The sequence below is a fragment of the Carcharodon carcharias genome, chromosome 15 (genome assembly GCF_017639515.1).
Source record: "Carcharodon carcharias isolate sCarCar2 chromosome 15, sCarCar2.pri, whole genome shotgun sequence".
Lineage (NCBI taxonomy): Eukaryota > Metazoa > Chordata > Chondrichthyes > Lamniformes > Lamnidae > Carcharodon > Carcharodon carcharias.
The window spans coordinates 86,157,343-86,181,929 of NC_054481.1; the positions used below are offsets into that span (position 1 = coordinate 86,157,343).

At 45.1% G+C, this 24,587-nt stretch overlaps 1 protein-coding gene across 1 annotated transcript in view; it reads left to right on the forward strand.

Annotated features, from left to right (window-relative positions):
- The window catches only part of epha8 (eph receptor A8), a 564,125-nt gene that overhangs the window by 443,674 nt on the left and 95,864 nt on the right, over positions 1–24,587 (forward strand). Inside the window, exons 10-12 of the mRNA XM_041206570.1 lie at positions 6,316–6,441; positions 6,757–6,942; positions 19,333–19,394. Coding sequence (XP_041062504.1) covers positions 6,316–6,441; positions 6,757–6,942; positions 19,333–19,394 — 374 coding nt within the window. The remainder of the gene's footprint in view (positions 1–6,315; positions 6,442–6,756; positions 6,943–19,332; positions 19,395–24,587) is intronic.

Genomic DNA, 24,587 nt, shown 5'->3' on the forward strand with positions numbered 1-24,587 from the left:
CCCTATGTGCAAGAGATTAATTATACAATCTCAAAAAATTCCATAAGTATCCAGGAATAAACGGAATAAAGCAGCTTGTTTAATGAGTTTAGGTGACTCTCACTTACTGCATCTGCAGGTAACCTTACTTGAATATTTGATGGATATCTTACTTAGAATATTGTTATGACCAGTTCCTGGGGTGGGAGAGGGGGAGCATCCCCCTAATTTGTTAACTTCCCGAATGGGAACCCAATTTTGATGTGCTCCCGGGTGAGGAGGAATGAACTGGCTCTCCTTCCTTATTCAACCCCCTCGGTTGGCTGCAACAAGTTTAATTTAAAAGAGATCCTTTCCCCTCTGTGGATATCATTTCCCAGTCCAAATGTAATTAATTTTTTAGAAGGAGCCATTTTAACTAGGCTTCCTTGTGTCAAAGAAAGAGTAACTTTATTAGTTATTAAAAACGCAATGCACATACACACAGATCAGAAATGAGAAGTTAAGAGCCTAAATAAAAGCTTTAAAAAATATACAATTCAGATTTTGGCTTGTCCGTGAGGTGTTGATGGCAGTATGTTGTGGCCATTTTGTTGGGTGATTCCCACAGTAAAAACTGGGTGATTGGAGTTGCCTTTGGCAGTTTCACATTTGGTTCGGAGACACTTGGTTCTGCAGGGTAGCGGAAAAGGCTGTCCTGTTTCCTTTCTCACTGTGGCTTCTGCTGAGCCTTGCCTCCAGCAAGAGAGAGAGAAAGAGAAAGAGAGAGGGAGAGAAAGAGAGACTTTGCTTGCAACTAGTTGGTCTTCTTGTGCTGTCACTCTCACAGCACACCAGCACACACTGCACTGCTCTGCAGCTAGCTTTTTAACCCTTCTATTTTCCTGTGTATTCCAGGACAGGAAATAGTCATCTTGCATTCATATTAGAACTACTTACACATTCTGAGATATAAATCAATAGGAGTTGGATTTTTGGGTGACTGCTTAGACGTGCAAATCAGTCTTTTGTTTCCATAACTACAGGAGATTAAAGTTCAGTGTTTTGCATCTTTCTTATATCCCTTTTCAAGTGTCTCTGCTTGAAGAAGGCCATGATACCTTTTCAGGTGTGAAATTCCAAGTTCTCTCAGGACAGGTCTGGCAGTATAATCCACATAGGAATTTTCCAGAAAGTGGTCACTTTACATTATCAGCCATCTTTTGCTTGTATTTCTTTAAAAACACACAAGTCTTCCCTAAAAAGTTCAATATGCACGTAATTTGTGACAGTAATTGGCTTTTCATGACAGTATTTTTATTGTTACAATTAAAATTTAAAATTGAATGCTCTATTAGAAATAAGACTCCCATTTCTCCTTATTCTAAATCTTTATAATATTGTGATTTCTTGTTTCTACCTAGATATTAAATTGTATGTTTGGTTCTTTAGTAAACTTTTATATACTTTAGAATTAGTGTCTCACATAGTCTTCTGCATCACTAACTTGAAAACCTGACTCTGTACTCCCTTTAGTGGGGAAATATTTACTGAGGAGTTTTTAACCCACACTTTTATAATATCCAGAAAAATTATAATCTGACTTTAATTTATTAAAAATGCTCCTGGAAGAAGGCAATCATCTTTACTGGCTCTTTTCCTTCAGGGAGCGAGAGATCAGTTCTTTAGACCCATTTAAGCATCTTTGGGACCTGACTTTCCCAACCTAAGGTTGAGAGGAGTTAACTGAGATACTGAGATTGTCCAAAAGGAGGCTAGGGTTGTAGTACTTCACAGTGTGGAACCTAATGTGTTTCTGCGTTTTGTACAGAATATCTAAATACATCTTTTAGATTTAGTTTAAAAGGAGTGTTTTACTGACAGTGATAATAAGAACCACATTTAAGTCTCAAAGGAGAGCACATGCCTTATCAAGCCTTGTAGGGCTTGAATCACAAATTCCCTCAATATACTATTGAGGTTAAGTATTTTCTATAAAATTTACCTTAAAATCTTAAACAAGGTTAGGACCTGACCAAATGGCAGACGCTGTCAGAATTGGCCAAGTCTTTCAATTAAGCAACTCACATAAATACTTTATTAGGCATCAAAACCCTATTCCGATACCTCCAGCAGACAGAAATAGAATAATGTCAAATGTATTATCCAATTAAATCACAACCCTATTATGTTTGTCCCAAACTAAAGCTGTAGTGAAACAAGACACAAAAGACAGAAACACTGGAGAAGGTACCTCTGGTACTGAAGTTAGGACAGTTTAGCCCCAAGCCTTCCCATACCGTGTGAATCACCTACGTCACTGCTATTCTACCAGCAGCAGCATGTTGAAGCCTTTAATTGTCCACTTACGAGACTCAATTGGCCTCTGGTTGGGGAAGGCTAACCCCGACCTTCCTCATCCCTGAGCCAATTGGACAGTGCCGGGAAGATGATTAGTAGAAGGAATAGGAAGGATATGAGGGTGGTAGGCATCTGGAATTCGCTGCTTGGTTTGGTTGAGGCTGAAATGCTCAACTCATTTAAAAGGTACCTGGTTCAGCACCTGAAATGCTGTGACCTGAAAGACTACAGACCAGGTGCTGGAAAATGGGATTAAAATGAGCAGCTAGTTGCTTTTTTTTTTCTTTTTTGGCTGGTGCAGACACAATGGGCAGAATGGCCTCTTCCTGTGCCATAACTTTTCTGTGGTTCTATGGCAATGGGCACTCCATCCTTCACCTGCCTTCCTGATTCTATGTCCTCACCCTCTCCTGTCTCACAAGCCAATGCCAAGGGCTGGATTAAATTCTGCCCTCTCTATGCCCTTGACATCTTTCCTTAAGTAGAGTATTTAAAACTGGGCACAGTACTCTAAACAATAATCTGTCAGCTGTACTGTTTAATATGCTATACCCTTTTTCTTAAAAAAAACTATTTTTTATACATTTTAATTAACTATTAAACCTTTGCTTGTCTAATGCTCTCTGCCCCACTATAGTTTTAAGTGAATATCAGCCTCTGAACGATCAACTTTATCCTTTGCACATAGGAGGCAATTTAGCCCTTGAGTTCATTCTCCATTCAGTCAGTTCCCGATGGATTTGTAACTTTACTCCACATCTCCACCATTGATCCATATCCCTTGTCCTTAGGACTCTATGAACAAGCTGTTCATTGCTCACATCTCCAAACCAGTGAACTCAGTATAATGCCTGAAATGGTTAAGACTTCATTACTTCAGTTGGGCAGTTCATCTGGTGGCAAGTGAACAATTGCCTCTTGTTGACTAAGGCAGGGAAGAATGGGCTTGCCCCACTGATTGCTTTGTTCTTCTTCTCTTGTATGTTCAATAGTTCTGTTGACTTGTAGTCACAGTCACTCTCCCAGGTAAAATCAACTCCAATCATCATCTGATGGGCAGAGTCAACATGAATTTGCGAATGGCAAATCATGTTTGACAAACCTATTGGAGTTTTTGAGGATGTTACAAATGGGATTGCTGAAGGGGAGTCGATGGATTTAGTCTACTTGGATTTTCAAAAGGCTTTTGATAAAGTCCCCCACAGGAGATTGATTGGCAAAATTAAAGCACATGGGATAGGAGGCAATATACTGGCATGGATTAAGGATTGGCTAACAGGCAGAAAACAGAGAGGAATAAACAAGTCATTCTTGCATTGGCAGGCTGTGACGAGCAGGGTACTGCAGGGATCAGTACTCGGGCCCCAGTTCACAATATATATTAATAATTTGGATGTGGAGACCAGGGCCTGAATCTTCTGGTCGGTGTGTGGGGATAGGCCCAGCTCGCCGACATGTAAAATGACGCGTGGTGACGTTGGGAGTACGTCCCAATGTCACCGCATGTCATTCCGATCTTCAGTTCGGTGGGAATGCACCAGAGTTGGCTGGCTGCCTGCCAAACTGTCAAAAGCCTATTAAGGCCATTTAATAACCAATTTAAATAATTAACAGGGTTGCACATTCAACCTTAAGGTTGGCGGGCAGGCAAAGAGCCCAGGCACCTTTGCATTTTTCATGGAACCTCATCCACAGGCAAGATGAGGTTTCATAAAGGGTTTATAAATGTAATAAAAATTTTTAGTAAACTTCATTGACATGCCCCAGCTCATCTGACACTGTCACATGAGGGGGCATGTCTGAATAATTTTTTAAGTTCTTTTTTTCAAGTTTTCCAAATCATATTAATCTCCCTGAGACAGCTCTGTGCCTTAGGGAGACTTCTGCGCTCTTTCACACACGTGCGCAAAAGAGCACAGGCCCCGACTCTCCCTCCTCCCCTGCCCGCACAGGTAACACTAAGCACTTGCGGGTGTGCGTCACGCTGGACGGGCCTTAATCGGCCCGCCTGTGCAAAATGGCGGTTACATGCCCGCCTGTGCCCACCCCTAAACCACCTGCCCGACGGAGAGAAAATTCTCCCCAAGTGTAACACCCCCTAGTTTGTGGATGACACCAAGCTCGGTGGGAATATGTGTTGTGAGGAAGATGCAAAGCAGCTTCAAGGGGATTTGGACTGATTTAATGGGCAGAATTTTATGTTTGGCGGGTGGGTGGGCCTGACCCAATCTCTGGCAGCCAGCGAGCCGATCCCCGCCAGCGAAGCAGGCCGCACCACCATTTTACGTGAGCAAGCCAGTTAAGGCCCGCCCAGTGTGACATCCAGCGGGAAGCGCTATGCGCTTCCTGTGCAGTTGGGGGGCATTCCCTAAAAGTGAGAGTGCGCTCTTTCACGCTTGCGCATGAAAGATCGCACATCTCTCTGAGGCTAAGTGCAGCCTCAGGGAGATCACTTCCACTTTGAACAATATTAAAAATAGAAAAAAAAATCCCTACCATGTCCCCCTCATGTGACAATGTCACGTGAAATGAGACATGTTCATAATTTACAGATTAACTTCATTAAAATTTTTAACCCCTGCATGAAACCTCATCCCGCCCATGGATGAGGTTTCAAGTTTTCTCTATTTGCCACCAGGGCTCCTGGCCTGTCCACCAACCTTAAGGTTGTACAGGCAGGTCCTTTAATTGGTTAAATGATCCATTGAGAGGTCGGTGGGCCCGCAGCTGATTTTGCTGTGCCCCCCGCCTTCCTGAAAATTTAAATGGGGCAGGATGACGTCGGGGGTTCCGCCCAATGTTATCCCACGGCATTTTACACGTCGGCAAGCGGGCCCTGCCCCCTGCTCACTGACGGCAAAATTCTGCCCAATGAGCAGGCGAGAACATGGCAGATGGAATATAATGTAGAAATATGTGACGTTATCCAATTTGGTGGGCAGAATATTTCTTAAATGATAAGAGATTAAAAAGTGTAGATGTACAAAGGGACCTGGTCGTCCTTGTCAATAAGTCACCAAAAGCCAACATGCAGGTGCAGCAAGCAATTAGGAAAGCTAATGGAATGTTTGCTTTTATTGCAAGAGGATTTGAGTACAGCAGTAGTGAAGTCTTGCTTCAATTGTATGAAACATTGGTTAGACTGCACCTGGAGTACTGTGTGCAGTTTTGGTCCCCTTGCCTTAGGAAGGACATTATTGCCATAGAGGGAGTGCAGTGAAGGTTCACCAGACTTGTTCCCAGGATGGCGGGACTGCCCTTTGAAGAGAGATTGGGGAAACTGGGCCTGTATTCTCTAGAGTTTCAAAAAATGAGAGGTGATCTCATTGTAACCTACAAAATACTAAAATGGATGGACAAGGTAGATGCATGTAAGATGTTTGCCCTGGTTGGGGATTCGAGCACCAGGGGACACAATTTCACAATAAGGGGGAAGCCACTTAGGACCAAGATAAGAAGAATTTTTTTTTACTCAGCGCATTGTGAATCTTTGGAATCCTCTTGCTCCAGAGGAGTGTGGAAGCTCAGTCATTGAATATGTTTAAAGCAGAGACTGACTGATAGATTTCTAAATACTAATGACATAAAGGGTTATGGGAATAGTGTGGGTAAAAGGCCTTGAAGTGGATGATCAGCCATGATCGTATTGATTGATGGAGCAGGCTCGATGGGCTGAATGGCCTAGTCCTGTTTCTATGTTCCTTCATTTGCAATGTTGAGCTGTACCAGAAGAGCTATAAGATCTGATCGGGATAAATGAAAATGAAGATCATTGATTTTACCCTTCTATGTTGTATCTATATAGTTTGAGTTGGATGGCTCTTCTAATTTGTCTTCAGAGTTAATAATTGAGATTCATTGTTCCATTCACTTTTGAAGCTTGAATCTCAAAGCAAATTTTCCACTAACTTTACCAACTTATTCCAGTGAGCATTCTCACATTATTTTAATGTTTAAAATACTATCACACAGAGTGTTAACTCTTTGTTTCTACAGTCAGATTCCCAGACCCAAAGATTTATGTCGACCCTCACACCTACGAAGACCCAGGCCAAGCAGTCCGTGAATTTGCTAGAGAAATAGAGGCGTCACGGATAAAAATTGAAAAGGTTATTGGCTCAGGTGAGAAGTTTATTTTATTCTAGCAACAGCTATGATTATCAGAGGAGCTCCTTTGAAGTTTCATGTGCGAGTCTATTGTTGGGACATGGGTGACATTGAGAAGGCATTGTCTATTGGCCATCCTGAGTTGCTCTCAGGGTTTCAGTGGGTAAAACTTCATTTTGGATGGTAGATAAAGGGTATTTTTGTATTCACTGCCCAATAGTCAGTTCCATTGACTTCAATAGTGGCATAACAGACTTCTGATGTGAACCAGCCATTTAGCACTGATGCCCACTGTTGACCTCTTACTTTTACTGCTTTGTTGTTGTGCAGGCGAATTTGGAGAAGTGTGCTATGGCCGCCTGAAGCTGCCAGCGAAGCGAGAGATCCCTGTGGCTTTAAAAACACTCAAATCAGGATACACAGAAAAACAGAGACGGGACTTCCTGAGTGAGGCTAGCATCATGGGGCAATTTGACCATCCTAACATCATTCGCCTGGAAGGAGTCGTTACTAGAAGTAAGTACTAGAGTGGCAGTCGTTTCGTGAACAGACATAACTCGATATACAGATGAACATACTTTCTGTGCATTGTACAGATGTTTCCAACTATGAATTTTCTTTGAGCTGCTCCCATGGTAAAGTCCCAGTGACATTGCAACTAAAGGGCAGGAGCAACTCTGAGAAAACTCTGGGCCTTCCATGTGTAGCTTGAAATTCACTCAAGAAACATTATGATTACTTCACGGTTTCATGGGACTCCTGACAACGCCAGGGTTGCTACTGTTATGACCTACCCCCAGGTGAGGTTCCCCAAAGTTGTTGATCCAGGCGAGACCCCGTCAAATTGTCACCGCCTGGCTGGGACACCCCCAAATTGTTATGTCCTGGGTGAGGAGGGATGAACTGATTCCCAGTCTTTATTCAGCAGCACGCCCGCACATCACCCCCCCCAACTTCTGTTGGTCACTACAAGATTTAATCTAAAAAGGATCCCTTTCGTGGATACCTTTTTCCCAGTCCCCCAATCATTAAGGTTTTGAAGGAGCCAATTTGATCAGACTTTCTTGAGTTAAAGGTAAAAGTAAGTTTATTAACTACTAAAGACGCGAAAGGATAAAACAGATGCATATCCGGCCATACAGGTTAAAATTAAGAATTTACCTTGAAGTAAGTGTATATATATATATATATATATATATATATATATAATATATTATATATATATTAAAAAAGGTATACGGAACAGTCATTGAATCATGGTGAGTAGGTGATTGAGCAAAGCAGTTGTTGCGATTCAAGATTCCTGTAAAATAGACTCCGGTAGATGAATAGTCGGTTTCGAGGTCCCAGTAGAGAGGGAGAGAGATCGAGATTTCTGCAAAAATGATTATTTGTAGGGGCACTGTGTGTGGCTGTTACTTCTGAGTCAAACTTCCAGCACTTGTTCTCTCTCAGAACACCAACCAACTTTTCAGCTCACTTTTAATCTCGCCTCTGTATACTCCAAGTGGGAAGCAAATTCACAACTCTGGGCATTGCTCAAAGGATTTCTTGATGAGATGATACTCATCTCCCATTGTGTCCCATTGTCTCTACCGGAGCAATTAGTTTCTAGATGCCTTTAGAAGTACCTTGTCTGGCAACAGGGTGGGGTTCCATTACCTCTAAGGGAGTTACCCTGCAGCATTCCAGCCTGTGGCTTGTGTACATTTTAAAACCTCAGGTCTTATTTTTAAAGCCCAATATTTCCAGATGCAATTTGGAGTTTTTCCTTCATTACTATGACACTAGTGATGGTATGAATGAATGAATCTTGTGTTAGGTAATCTAGCTTAGAACAAATTTGAAGGTGATAAATATTAAACATGATTTCCAATTAATTATTAAGGTATTTGGCAAAAGAACCAGAGGGGAATTAAATTCTTTTTGCACAGTGAGTTGTTAGAATCTGGAAAGTGCTGCCTGTAAGGGCCTTTGAAGCAAATTCAATAATAACTTTCAAAAGGGAATTGGATAAAAAAAATGAAAAGAAGGGCTGGGGGAAAAGAGAAGGAGAGTGAGAATAATTGGATAACTCTTTCAAAGAGCTAGCAATGCCTTGTTGGTCCGAATGGCAGTCTCCTGTGCTATGCGATTCTAATCTTATGGGGGATGTTGTTAACTGCTTTCTAATTAAATTTAACACCGATCCATTTTGATGCATTTTACCCACCAAGAGGTAATTTTTTAGTTTCTGTGATCTTATTGGCTCCTTCACCTCTTGATGGTGCTTACCACAAACTAGGTGGGCATTACTTGGCATTTATAAACTTAACATTAACAATTAAGAAACCATGCACAGCACACACACACAAATTTCTTGAAACTTGCTTACAGTGAGCAAAGCTTACAAATCAGAACATGACTCCTGCAGGCGCTGTGGTGTACTGTGGATTTTAATGTAATGTCTGCAGTTTGCAGTTTCCTTTACAAATAGAACAGCTAAATAGAGCATTCTCTGTTCAATGCACCCCTCAGCACAACCTCTTTTCCGAGCATCTCACAACGATAGCAGGTAATCAATCACTCGCACCTTTTTCTTGCACTAAATACTGATAAATATTTGTCCACAAACTATTTTGACCCAATTCCTCTAGTACGTGAATCAGCCTCTCTCCGAACACATTTCAAAAGCTACTCAGGAAAGCTGGCTGTCATGGATATATTTATCTCTTTCCAGACATCACCATTCTGCTCGTATCAGCATCCTTGTGTTGGGGGTTATTGTGTGGGTGGGGAGGGGTCAGGGGGCTGGTGAGATGGAGGCAGTGGATCAGAGCAATGGTGGGTCCAGTGGCTCAGGTATGGGGGGGTTCAGGGGATGCTGGGTCAGAGAGATAGGCGGTGCGGAAATGTGGTGATCCTGTGAGTGAAAGAGAAATATATAAGACAGTGGCTGGCTGGAATTTCTCTTTCTGTGTTCACCAGCCAGGAGTTTGACTCCATTTATTTTTATTGGACTGTTGAGAACATGGGTGGAATTTAATGCTCTCCCCGAGGCAAGTTTGGAGGCAGGTGTCATTTAATTGGGCAAGAGGGTGCCAGGTGGGGACCCTGCCTCCTTCCTGCCCCTGCCTAAATTAAGTCCGTGGTGAGAAGGCTCGTGCATGATCTTCCTGCCCCACCACAAATTGAGACCTATAAGGAGGCTTTATTCACTCTGCAGTGCGAGAAGCCCAAAGTATCAACTTGTGAGCTCCCAAGGATAGTACCTCATTCAAAGGCACTCAATGCCCAATAGAGGGACTGGGCATTGGGAAAGGAGAGGGCACCACCGAGAGTCATCCCCTGCTCTTGTCTCTGAACCTCCTATCCTCTTCCACAACCTCCATCCCAGAATCACCCATCTCATCCTCACTCATCTATGGCCTGGGCTCTTCATTGATACTGGGCCTCTCCCTGGGTGCATTACCACAGATCATATCACTCCTATTGGCGCTGCTTGCAATGGACAGCTGCCAGCCTCTGATTGGCCCACAGCTCCTGGGACTGGGGGCCACTTAAGTGCCTGAGGGATGCTTAATACCAGACAGGGCCTTCCCAAAACGAGGCGACACAGGGGTGTCACAGAAACTCCAGCCAGTGGGTATGACACCCATCATCCGCACTAAATACCATCCCAGGAGTGGGCAGTCTGGGTCACACTATGATGCTCATTGCAACACAGGATTTCAGTCTCAATAATTAATGACATCATGGTATCAATGTGGAGGCCTAAATCTGTGAATTCACCATTCATTCATTTCCCCCAGATTTCATAAATTAAAAATAACAAGGCTTCCAATGTGTTAAATATATTTATGCTGTCAAATTGTAAATGGCTGACTTAAAACTGTGGCTATTTAGTTGGTAGAAAGATATACAGCACAGAAGGAGGTCCTTTGGCCTATTGTGTCTGTGTCAGGATTACTTTCATATATTGACTCATTATGAATATAAACCAGGCTATTCAGATTTGAGCAGTGTAGTTATATAATGTTGCAGTAACACAAATTTGGCCAGTTTTTATGAATGAAATGGAGGGAATGACTCCCAGGAAATGAATGAATGATGAGATCACAGTTGAGGCCTACACGTCCATAATATTTCATTCATTACTGATCTTTTTTATTCATTCACGGGATGTACACTTTGCTGGCTAGGCGAGCATTTATTGCCCATCCCTAGCTGCCCTTGAGAAGGTGGTGGTGAGCCGCCTTCTTCAACCACTGCAGTCCATGTGGCATAGGTATACCCACAGTGCTGTTAGGGAGGGAGTTCCAGGATTTTGACCCAGCAACAGTGAATGAACGGCGAAATATTTCCAAGTCAGGATGGTAAGTGGCTAGGAGGGGAATCTCCAGGTGGTGTCTGCTGCCCTTGTTATTCTAGATGGTAGTGTTCATGGATTTGGAAGGTGTTGTCGAAGGAGCCTTAGTGATCTTGTGTCAGCCAAATACCTTGTACCTTATTTTGTGGAAGCATATGATGCCAATTTGTTTTGCAGTTAAACATGAGTGCTTCCTGTACAGGTTTGACAAACATAAATTGAAAAATAAACCTTTTACTGAACTAATGCTCCCACAGTGTCCATACAGTCCATACAGTGCCCATACAATGCCCATACAGTCCATAGTGTTCATACAGCCCATACAGTGTCCATACAGTCATACAGTGTTTATACAGCCCATACAGTGTTCATACAGCCCATACAGTGTTCATACAGCCCATACAGTGTCCATACAGTCATACAGTGTTTATACAGCCCATACAGTGTTCATACAGCCCATACAGTGTCCATACCATCCATGCATTGTCCGTACAGCCCATACAGTGTCCATACAGCCCATACAGTGTCCGTACAGCCCATACAGTGTTCATACAGCCCATACAGTGTCCATACAGCCCATACAGTGTCCATACAGTTCATACAGTGTCCATACAGTTCATACAGTGTCCATACAGCCCATACAGTGTCCATACAGCCCATACAGTGTCCATACAGTCCATACAGTGTTTATACAGCCCATACAGTGTTCTTACAGTCCATGCATTGTCCATACAGCCCATTCAGTGTCCATACCATCCATGCATTGTCCATACAGCCCATACAGTGTTCATACAGCCCATACAGTGTCCATACAGCCCATACAGTGTCCATACAGCCCATACAGTGTCCATACAGTCATACAGTGTTCATACAGCCCATACAGTGTCCATACAGTTCATACAGTGTTTATACAGCCCATACAGTGTTCTTACAGTCCATGCATTGTCCATACAGCCCATACAGTGTCCATACAGTCATACAGTGTTTATACAGCCCATACAGTGTTCATACAGCCCATACAGTGTTCATACAGTCCATGCATTGTCCGTACAGCCCATACAGTGTTCATACAGCCCATACAGTGTCCATACAGCCCATACAGTGTCCATACAGTTCATACAGTGTCCATACAGTTCATACAGTGTCCATACAGCCCATACAGTGTCCATACAGCCCATACAGTGTCCATACAGTTCATACAGTGTTTATACAGCCCATACAGTGTTCTTACAGTCCATGCATTGTCCATACAGCCCATTCAGTGTCCATACCATCCATGCATTGTCCATACAGCCCGTACAGTGTTCATACATCCCGTACAGTGTTCATACAGCCCATACAGTGTCCATACGGTCCATGCATTGTCCATACAACCCATGGAGTGTTCATAGAGCCCATACAGTGCCCATACAGTTCATACAGTGTCCATACAGCTCATACAGTGTCCATTCAATCCATGCATTGTCCATACAGCCCGTATAGTGTTCATACAGCCCATACAGTGTCCATACAGTTCATACAGTGTCCATACAGCTCATATAGTGTCCAAACAGCCCATACAGTGTTCATACAGCCCGTACAGTGTTCATACAGTTCATACAGTGTCCATACAGTTCATACAGTGTCCATACAGTTCATACAGTGTTCATACAGTCCATACAGTGTTCATACAGTCCACGCATTGTCCATACAGCCCATATAGTGTCCATACCATCCATGCATTGTCCATACAGCCCATAGAGTGTCCATACCATCCATACATTGGCCATACAGCCCATACAGTGTCCATACAGCCCATACAGTGTCCATACAGATCATACAGTGTCCATACAGTCCATGCATTGTCCATACAGCCCATACAGTGTCCATACAGTTCATACAGTGTCCATACAGATCATACAGTGTCCATACAGATCATACAGTGTCCATACAGTCCATGCATTGTCCATACAGTCCATGCATTGTCCATACAGTCCATGCATTGTCCATACAGCCCATAGAGTGTTCATACAGCCCATACAGTGCCCATACAGTTCATACAGTGTCCATACAGCTCATACAGTGTCCATTCAGTCCATGCATTGTCCATACAGCCTATACAGTGTTCTTACAGCCCATACAGAGTTCCTGCAGCCCACACAATGTTCATAAGCCCATACAGTGTCCATACAGCCCATACAGTGTTCATACAGTCCGTGGAGTGTTTCGAGTCCTGGAATATGCGTTTGGCCTGTTTGAGTCAGAGATGTGGAGGGTAATATCTCAGAGCTGGAGCCAGATCAGACTTGTGACCAGTCTTGAGGAGCAGATCCTGTGAAAACTATCACTGAAAACAGCTGGATTTCCTCCCACCGAGCTCTCTCCCATTTGTTGAGGAGAATGTTAGGTGCTTGACCCCTAACTCAGGTATGTGCTAACTGACTAGGTTCATCCTGAGCATGAAATCACCAGAAGACAACCTGCAGGGAGAGACAACCCATCCATGAGGATACAGATGGCATCTTTGCAACGGCGCACAACATTGGGCGTTTTGCCCAGGACCAGGACAGTCAGGAAGCAAGAGTGGTTGGATTTGTCCAGATCTCAGGTTTCTCACGGGTGCAGGGTGCCATCAACTGCACTCATATGGTGTTCAGATCTCCATCACAACACCTGGTGAGCTACATCAACCGTAAGGGATTCCATTCGGTGAATGTGTAGCTGGTGCCTGATCACCACAAACGCATCCTGCAGGTCTGCACACAGTTTCCAGGGAGTCTGTATGACGCCTACATCCTCAGTTGCTCACAGACAGTGTAACGAGGCTCATGCAGCAACTCACAACTTAGTGGAGCAAACCATTGGAATGTTGAAAATGAGGTTCCAGTGCCTGGGCCGGTCTGGTGGAGCCCTGCAACACAGTCCACAGAGGGTGTCACGCATCATCATCATCATCTGCTGAGCCCTTTACAAACTGGCGCTGCAACTGGGAGAGGAGCTGGCTGAGGAGGACATGGAGGAGCTGGAGCTCTCTTCCGATGAGGAGGAGGCCGATAGGGATGAGGATGAGGGCATCCTCGAAGACAGTGATGATGGGGATGAGGCCCTTGCACTGGCCAGACGAGGCAGGTGTGCTTGAGAGGCCCTCACAGCTGCTAGATTTGTGGAGGATGATGATGACATGCAGTGAGCTGACGCCATATATCCTCAGATTGCATCTGTGAACGTTTGACTCCAGTCTGGCTTTTAGCAGTGCGAATACCCTCTGTGAGAATGCTCCTGTCATGGAGATGCAGTGGAGGCCCTAATAGTCGCTCGATTGCAGGAGGATGATGACTACATGCAGTAAGGATGCTCCATGGATCTTCACATAGCCACTGAGAATGCCTGACTCCTGTCTGGTCAAGGGCAGCTCACTTGTGCTCTGTTATCAGGGTCATATCATAGAGCTGCAGCCATGAAACTTTAAAAGCACCTGATCCTTCGTCTGCCTTCAGCATCTGACCCCCTTCAGGAGCACAGCATCACTGGTCACAGATGCTGAAGAGATGGGGGCCAGTCCCACCTTAAAGGTGCTGATAGCACACAGAGAGAATGACGGAACTCTGTGACACCTGCCCACGACATTCTGTCAGCAATGACCAGCACCAGCGAAGTGCAAGCATCAGTAATATGTCCAGGGAGTTTGAGGCTGGACCATCACTTTGTTTTCAAGGCTGCACAAAGCACAGGGAAGAGGCTCTGGACTGAGACACCTGCCTTTATCTTGTGCAGAAAGGTTTCACATCTGAGTGACACAAACACTGCTCATCAGAACAAGGAGCCATAGACAGAGAGACATTCTTGGGAGTTTATTAACAGTAGTGAACAGTATGTACAAGTGATTAACATCCGTGCCCAGGCTGAACAGCTTGGCCTAAATAGCCAAGTGGTTATGGTACTGGGTTTGTAACCCCAAGATCAAGAGTTCAAATCTCACAATGGCAAACTATGAAACAATGTAACTTCATCTGAATAGGAACAGATGGAAACGGGTTTGTACTCGAAAGAGTTACATCTTCCTACCCCTTGGCCTAAATAGCCAAGTGGTTATGGTACTGTAGTAATCGTGGCCGAGTGCTTAAGGCAATGGGTTTGAAATCTATTAGGGTTTCCCCACTGCCGACTGCATTGCTTCGCTGTTTGTCCTTTGACCCTGCAGCGATACCTCTACGTCGAGCCTCCTCCTAGATGGTGTGCCCTGATGACGTATTTCTTCCGTCAGGTGCACGGCCTGAATTATGACGTGCAGCTCCAGTTTATAGAACAGCTGGGCCTCGGTGGCTCCTTGCAGGCGTTGCCCGTCTTTTACCAGGACCTGATCAAAGTCTGGAAAGTGGTCGCCTCGCGACGCAGCTCTCCCCCGTCAGGAGTAGCGGCTATCGTCAGAGAGCCGCTGCTCAGGAATCCACCCCTCCGTCCTTTTCAGTGGTTGGCGGAGAGGAGGGCTGTGGCCGCAGGGGTGACCAGGATCGGGGACGTGCTGGGTGGCGGAGGACTGGGCTGGATGCTCCCGCAGGAGTTGGCGCGACGCGCGTCTGTGAGTGTCCAGGTCGCAGCCGATGCCATTCAAGACCTGAGAACGGTCGTGCTCGGACCCGACGTTATTTTGGGTCTTGAGGTGGCCCAGGTGCGCGGTGGTCTTCCGTCTGAGCGTTCCCCTGTTCGGACGGATTTCCACATTGGCCCCAAGCCCCGAACCCTCCCTCGGGTGCTGGTGCCCCGCAATATGAGCCGCCTCGGGGACATGCCCTCTGTGCCTTTTGGCACGGCAAAGAGGGGCTTTTTGTACGCTGCTGCACACCTTCCATTTTCTCGCCCTTGTCCGTCGACCGGACACGCCCTGGCGTGCCTTGTTGCCATCCGGCGGCGGAGGCCCCCGATGGGAGGCCCTCTACGGAGGTGTCCTCCCCCTTTCTATCGGGGACCTGGGTTGGAGGGTGTTGCATGCAGCAGTCCCTTATAATAAGAGGATGCATAGGTTCACGGACTCTCAGGACACGTGCCCTTTTTGCGGTCTTGTGGAGTCCGTGGACCATGTATACATAGGGTGTTGTAGGCTGCACTCCCTTTTTAGTTATTTGAAAAACCTTTTATTGATGTTTTGTTTGCACTTCAGCCCCACGCTCCTGATCTATGGGCACCCGGTGCGGAAGGGGGTCGGGAAGGAGGAGGACCTCTTCGTGAACCTGCTCCTGGGCCTGGCCAAGTTGGCAATTAACAGGTCCAGGCAGCGGGCGATCGACGGGGGAGTCCCGCCCGATTGTTTGTCCCTCTTCCGTGGCTACGTTCGCTGCCGGATGTCCCTGGAGAAGGAGCACGCGGTGTCTGCTGGCACTCTCGAGGCCTTCCGTGCTCGGTGGGCACCGCGGGGACTGGGGTGTTTTGTTGACCCCTTTAATCACATTTTGATTTAAAGTTTGTAAGTTTCCTTTAAACTTTGTTCTTGGTTTTACAGCTGACCTGAATTAGGGGCTGTGCCTGATTTATCCCAATTTTGTTGATTTGGTTTTCATTTAAAAGATTATCAAGAGTTCAAATCTCACAATGGCAAACTATGAAACAATGTAACTTCATCTGAAACAGATGGAAATGGGTTTGTACTCGAAAGAGTTACATCTTCCTCTGACTGGTGGTGTAGTGGTAACGCCATTGGGCTAGTAATCCAGTGGCCCAGACTAATGTTCTGGGAGACAAGAGTTCAAATCCCATTAAGGCAGCTGGTGGAATTTGAATTCAATTAATAGTGATTTAGCAATGGCGTAGTGGCATTGTTGCTCAACTAGCAATCCAGTGATCCAGGGTAATGTTCTGGGGACCTGGGTTCAAATCGGACCACGGCAGATGGTGGGATTTAAGTTTGGGGCTGTGCCTGATTTATCCCAATTTTGTTGATTTGGTTTTCATTTAAAAGATTATCAAGAGTTCAAATCTCACAATGGCAAAACTATGAAACAATGTAACTTCATCTGAAACAGATGGAAACGGGTTTGTACTCGAAAGAGTTACATCTTCTTAACCTTCCTAGACCTGCCTCTATGTCTTGATGCTCCACAATCATCCACAGCAGAGGTGGAGACAGCCTGCTGACGGCTATGCCATGTCTGTGATAACCATGATGGGCGTCCTCTGGAGGGCTGAGACTTGGAGGACCCCAGCCTGCTTTCGGGGTCCTGCTGTATGGCAGTGGCAGCCTCCTTGGCCTGTGGAGCTGGAGCTGCTGAGGTCACAGGAAGAGGGGATTCGAATGGGCTGGTCATTCCCGGAGTCACCTGGGTGGATGGGCCCAGAGTGTACACCTGCTGATTCCCCTCCCTATGGGTGCCTGAGGGCCCCTGGCTGATTCCTCGAGGAGAAAGGTAGCTGGAGTGAGATCGAGCTGCCCAGCACCCCTCTTGCATACACGCTATTGGAGGCCAACTATGGTGTCAGAGATGGAGTTGAGTTGATGTAATAATGCAGGAGCGATGTCCTGGACCAAGGTCTCCATGGCGGCCGCCATCCTGCCAGTGTTGACCTCAGTGCGTTGGCATGCTGGCACAATCACCTCAGCCTGAAGATGGTTGGACTCCTCCATCGTACCTTGCAATCTGAGGAGTGCAGCGGAAATCCCTTCCCGATGTTCCCGAGCTTGCATTTGCAGCTCCAGCAACTGTGTCATGACCGAATCCAGAGGCTCATCTTCTGACTCAAACTCAGCAACATTCTGACCTCCAGCTGTCCTCTGAGTGCCTGAAACCTGGGAAGTCCCTGCCACCTGCTGTGGATCAGACAGTGCGATGTGCTCTCCAAATTGTAATCCCGGGGCTACTCTAAAGCTAGGTCCACCGAGGTGTGTGTCTCTGCGCTAGTGGAAGGTGTGGGTGAGTGCTGAGACAGGACTTCAGGGACAGTATCACCAGATTCCTCTCCAGAGGTTCCTTTGGGGCTTAATTGGAGGCCCTGGGTCATGGGGAGATAATTAGTGCATGGCTGTGGCCTGTGAAACAGGACACATCACTCACAGCATAGTGGTCTGATGGATGTTGCACTGCTGGATCCTCATTTGGTAGAGCAGCGCCGACCTCACTGTCAGCACAGGAACATTCAGATCCTCACCGGCCAGCTGGATGGCTCTGTTTTCAAAGTCCATGAGGACCTTAATTTCAGACATTCCTCCACCGGTCTGTGACCTCTCCCTTCTGTTGTGTGCCAGCTTGTCCTGCATGAATAGGGATGGAGAGGATGTAAGCAGGATGCCTGCCAGGCCAGATGATAACTGGCATGTGTGGGTGGTGAGTGGTCCCATGGTCAGGATGAGGACAGTGATGGTGAGTGTGAGAGAGTGAATGATGATGTCCCTTGAACTGGCAGTGAGTGAGGGCCCTGTGGATGTGTGATGGGTTTGTGAGTGCGTGAGTTGAGAGTGATGAGAAGAGTGACTTACCCCGGTGGAACACCCTCTTGTGGCACTGGGTGGCTGTCCTCTTTTGAAGGGCATTGGTGTTGACCACCGCTGCCACTGCCTCCCAAGCCTGGTTGGTCATGCCGCTGCCCATCCTACGGCCAGAGTGGAGATGGAGGACATCGCGGTGGGCCTCCACTGCATCCAAAAGGCTTTCCAATGGCACGTTGCTAAACCTAGGGGCTGCAGTCTTTTTGCATTTCGTGGACTTCTCCCCTGCAGCAGTCGTAGGCTGGAGGCACTGAGAGGCGTGTGCATGCGGCTGGTCTTTAAATATGGTGTCCGGCGTTCTGAAGCAGCGAGGTGATGGTGTGGCATCAAATGAGAGCCCGCCTGCTTTGGAAGCAGTGTGTTTCCCAGGAATGTCTCAGTAAAGTGATGAGTTTGGGACCATACTGTGTGAAAAATCACCACCGCAGCCTTCAGGTTAAGCGTTGTTTTACCCACTCGCTACCACACTCAATACAAATCTGGGACCGATTCCGCACATAGGGTTAAAGTCGGACTGAGTGCAGTACAGCTCACACGGTGACCCACACCTAGACATCAGTCAAGTGTTTGACTGAGCTGAGTGCACAAGCAAGCATGGAGGCAGCTCCTAGCTTGAACCCTTTACTGTGTGTATATATATGTATGTACATAGTCCTTGTAGTTAATGAATGCATACAGTTAACCTATTTATGACTACACGGATTTCATTAAGAGATACCAAATGGCATCCAATACCCTAGAACAGCAAGGACTGAGTTTCCGTAAGGAAAACTAGATGAGTTTGGGAGGTCGAACTGAACTCATTTCGAGGCCTTCTACAAATGTTCAGTGCAAACTACAGTGTGCTGAAAGTGGGAGAGCTAAATAATTTACAGACTGAATTGAAATCCAAATGAGTGTCACGTTTACAGAGAGCAGTATGGGCAAACAAATCAGTTGTGACATCCATCAGAGTCAACACATTTCAAAGCTCCACTGTCCCATGTTCTCACTTTTGTTTACCCTGTGTGATATATCTCCATTGATTGTAGAATTACTTTGTATTCAGTCCAGCATGGGCTAAGATGTGAGACATTTCAATATTTTGTAACCATCTCATTTGCAGGTAAACCAGTGATGATAGTCACGGACTATATGGAGAATGGATCACTGGATTCATTTCTGAGGGTAAGCTTATGGCACTTATACTAACAGAATATTAAATCAGCTTGGGTTGATACTTCTCATTGTATAATCTTAGTAAATGTATTTTTTAAAAAGCTATTTATATTGATTGTTATACTGAATAAATGAGTTGGATAGTTTCAGAGGCGAAATGTGATTCCTGACCTTTGGAGCTAAGTTTGAAGAAGAGAGAATATTCAAAATGAGGAGAAAATCAAATTTCTGACTAACTCAATTATTTTTTCAGATTTCTTTCTCCTTATGTTTACTTCTTCAACGAGTTTACTCAATGCAGCAGTGAAGTGAGGACAGACTATATCTCATAGCAGTCAGGCTTAAGTCTTTTGTTCAAAATGAGATTTTACAACTACTCCCATTTGTAATCTGACTGAGGATCAGGAGTTATACACCAAGTTCAAAAATGTGACTCAACTTGTATTTTAAAACCAAATCTAGCAGTTCCCAGACACTGATCTGTGAAAAAATACCAAAGAACATTATTTTTATGCTCATTCATATTGAAAGGAAAGGCTAAATCAAAACATCCCGTGGAAATGTTATATTCAGTGATAATCAGAAAATGTTATTAAAATATGATTTATATATTTCACTGTGCTTTCAGCCAACACTTCATAAATACACAAGAGCAGTACACCCTGAAATTGCAAAGCTATTTTCAGTCCAATCAAACAGAATTAAATTACGTGAAAAATGTTTTCTGCTTTGTATGTCCTCAGTTGATAACTTTTTTTTTTCCCCATTAGTCCAGGCTTTCCTTTCTTTAGAAACTGCCCTTGCCACATGTCTACCCCAGTGAAAAGGGCAAGATGGTCTTGATCATTGCCTTCATGGTCATTTTCAATACCCATCCAGCCAGAGGAAATGGCAGCTCAAGTGGAACGAGCTAGAACAGGACAGGATTTTAATTTCTGCTGAGAATAGACAAGAACTGGGTGGAAAAGGGCCAAATCATTGGCAAAGCCAACCCTTAAACGTGGCAGTTTCAGGGGGCAGGAGAACTAACAGCAGAGCTACCAGATCCTTCAACATTCTTCAAGTCTGGGTCTACTGGATGTTTTGATTGGCTCTACTCTGCTTAAAGCTAGGTGTATACATGTCTTCTAACATTTGTAACAAATGGTATACTGTGGTTAAGTCATAGAATAGATGGAGATAGAAGTACCTACTTTTCTATTTAAATGAACTTTCCGAACTATGATGTCCACCATCGGCAAGGCCCAAGTCAGGAGTGTGATGGAATGCTCTCCCCATGTCTGGGTGAGTGCAGCTCCAAGAACACTTGAGAAGCTCAACACCATCTAGGGCAAAGCAGTCTGTTTGATTGGCACCCCGTATTCCAACTTAAACATTCACTCCCTTCACCACCAAAGCACAGTGGCAGCAGTGCTTACCATATGCAAGATGCACTGCAGCAACTCACCAAGGCTCCTTTGACAACACTTTTCAAACCCACAACCTCTATCACTTTGAAGGACAAGGGCAGCAGACATATGGGAACACGACCACCTGCAGGTTCCCCTCCAAGCCACTCACCATCCTGACTTGGAAATATATTGCCGTTCCTTCACTGTTGTTGGGTCAAAATCCTGGAACTCTTCCCTAACAGCACTGTGAGTGTACCTACACCACATGGACCACAGCAGTTCAAGAAGGCAGCTCATCACCACCTTCTCATGAGCAAATAGGGATGGGCAATAAATGCTGGCCTTGCCAGTGATGCCCACATCCCGTGAATGAATAAAAACATTCTTTAATAAACCTCACTGTTTGGAAGAAGGAGTGTTGCACGTTAATCCCTGGGCCAGGCCATCATTGTTTAGGCTTCTGAAAGCTTTTATGATAACCCAGTCCAATCAACTTCCTCCAATCTTTTTCTTTGAACAGAATCTCAGCTGAGATGAATTAATTTATTTTTCAAGAGATGTTTCATTTCAAGTGAGATCAGAGTGATGCTTTGCCAATGGAAATACCAACCACTTCCAGGGAACGCTGGACTATAATTCACAAAAAGTAATCCCTAAAGGTCATGTTTGACTCAAGTATATGAGAGAACATCTTCAAGTATTTGTATGAAATGCTCACCTAACTTGTCAAAGATATTAACTGCACAAAGGGTAACAGATCAACCACTGCACCATTGTTATACACATTTAACTGGACTGTGCTTTTACTTTCGGTATCTTTAACAAGGTTTATGTTTGCAAAGTAGAGGCACTGTGGCATGCTATACCTGAAATAATAGCTCAAAGATATTTACAGTTAAATTGGATTAAACTGTGGAATATTAGAGAGTACATTTTCAGATGACAAACCAGTCACAATAGTATTGCTTTATTCAGAATACACTGCAAGAAGGAGAAACGGTGTGGGGAGAATTTTAACTGGAAACAACAGATGTATTTGGATAAAAGCAAAATTCTGCAGATGCTGGAAATCCAAAACAAAAACAAAAATAGCTGGAAAAACTCAGCAGGTCTGACAGCATCTGCAAAGAGGAATACAGTTAATGTTTCAAGTCCGTATGACTCTTCATCAGAACTAAGGAAAAATAGAAATGAGGTGAAATATAAGCTGGTTGAGGGGGGTTGGACAGGTAGAGCTTTGGATAGAGGGCCAGTGGTAGGTGGAGGCAAAGAAGAGATTGCCAAAGATGTCATAGACAAAAGGACAAAGGGGTGTTGATGGGGTGGTGATATTAGCTAAGTAATGTGCTAATGGGAACAGAGAGGGTAGAAAGCAGGGCGAGCAAGGGACAGATAGCTCTAGTGGGGGTGGGATAGATGGATGGGATTGAAATAGGCTAAAAAGTGGAGATAAAACAATGGATGGAAATAAATTCGAAAATAATAGAAATAGGTAGGAAAAGAAAAATATATTTTAAAAAAGATATGTTTTAAAAATTATAAATTATTGGAAAAAGGGGGATCGGAAAGGGGGTGGGGATGGAGGAGAGAGTCCATGATCTGCAGTTATTGAACTCAATGTTAAGTCCGGAAGGCTGTAAAGTGCCTAATCAGGAGATGAGGTGCTGTTCCTCCAGATTGTGTTGAGCTTCACTGGAACATTGCAGCAGGCCAAGGACGGACATGTGGGCATGAGAGCAGGGTGGTGTGTTGAAATGACAAGCGACCGGGAAGTCTGGGTAATGCTTGCGGACAGACTGAAGTTGTTCCTCAAAGCGGTTACCCAGTCTGCGTTTGGTCTCTCCAATGTAGAGGAAACCACATTGGAAGCAAGCAAATGCAGTAGAATAAATTGAGGGAAGTGCAAGTGAAGTGCTGCTTCACTTGAAAGGAGTGTTTGGGCCCTTGGAAGGAGGGGGGAAGTAAAGGGGCAGGTGTTGCACCTTCTGCAGTTGCATGGGAAGATGTCTCAATTTCTGGTGATAGACTGTCCACCAATATTTATTACAAGCCTACTGACTCCCACAGCTACCTCAACTATAGCTTCTCACATCCTGCTTCCTGCAAGGACTCCATCCCATTCTCTCTGTTCCTTTGCCTCTGCCGTATCTGCTCCGAGGATGCCTCTTTCCAAAACAGTTCCTCTGACATGTCTTTCTTCTTCCTTAACCGAGGTTTTCCACCCACGGTGGTTGACAGGGCCCTCAACCATGTCCGGCCCATCTCCCGCGCATCCACCCTCACACTTTCCTCTCCTTCTCAGAACCATGATAGGGTCCCCCTTGTCCTCACTTATCACCCCACCAGCCTCCGCATTCAAAGGATCATCCTCCGCCAACTCCAGCATGATGCCACCACCAAACACATCTTCCCTTCAGCCCCGGCGGCATTCTGCAGGGATCGTTCCCTCCAGGACATCCTGGTCCACTCCTCCCTCAGCCCCTACACCTCAACCCCCTCCGACAGTACCTTCCCATGCAACCACGGAAGGTGCAACACCTGCCCCTTTACTTCCCCCCTCCTCAATGTCCAAGGGCCCAAACACTCTTTTCAAGTGAAGCAGCATTTCCCTCAATTTAGTCTACTGCATTTGCTGCTCCCAATGAGGTCTCCTCTACACTGGAGAGACCAAACACAGACTGAGTGACCACTTTGCGGAACACCTTCGGTCTGTCCGCAAGCATGACCCAGGCCTCCCTGTCGCTTGCCATTTCAACACACCACTCTGCTCTCATGCCCACAGGTCTGCCCTTGGCCTGCTGTAATGTTCCAATAAAGCTCAATGCAAACTGGAGGAACAGCACCTCATCTCCCGATTAGGCACTTTACAGCCTTCCGGACTGAATATTGAGTTCAATAACTTCAGATTATGAACTCTCTCCTCCATCCCCACCCCCTTTCCAATCCCCCTTTTTCCTATAATTTATATATATTTTTCTTTTCCCACCTATTTCCATTATTTTTAAATGTATTTCCATCCATTGTTTTATCTCTACCTTTTAGCCTATTTCGATTCCTTTCCCCCACCCCATCCCCACTAGGGCTATCTGTACCTTGCTCGTCCTGCTTGTTACCCTTAATGTCACCTATTAGCACATTTCTTAGCTAATATCAGCACCGTCAACACCTCTTTGTCCTTTTGTCTATGACATCTTTGGGCAATCTCCACCTATCACTCACCCTCTATCCAGCTCTACCTGTCCCACCCCCTTAAACCAGCTTATATTTCACCTCATTTCTATATTTCCTTAGTTCTGTTGAAGAGTCATACAGACTCGAAATGTTAACTGTGTTCCTCTCCGCAGATGCTGTCAGACCTGCTGAGTTTTTCAGGTATTTTTGTTTTTGCCATAAAACAAATACTGATAAATTTGTTAAAATATCAATTATTTTAGTGATTAATAAGAACATAGAAATAGGAGCAGGAGTAGGCCATTCGGCCCCTCGAGTCTTTCCGAATATTCAATAGGATCACGGCTGATCTGCCCCAGGCCTCAACTAGTCTTTCGTGCCAGCTCCTCATTGCCCTCCACTTCCATATATTTCAAAAACCTACCTACCTCCTCTATAAATGCTTTCAGTGGTCTAGCCTGCACAACTGTCTGAAGTAGAGAATTCCAGACATGCATGACCCTCTGAGAGAAGAAATTCCTTCGCATCTCAATTTTAAATGAGTGTCCCCTTATTCTGTAACTATGTCCCCTTGTTCAAGATTCCCCCACACCTCAACGTCTACCCTGTCAAGCCCCTTCAGAATCTTATACATTTCAAT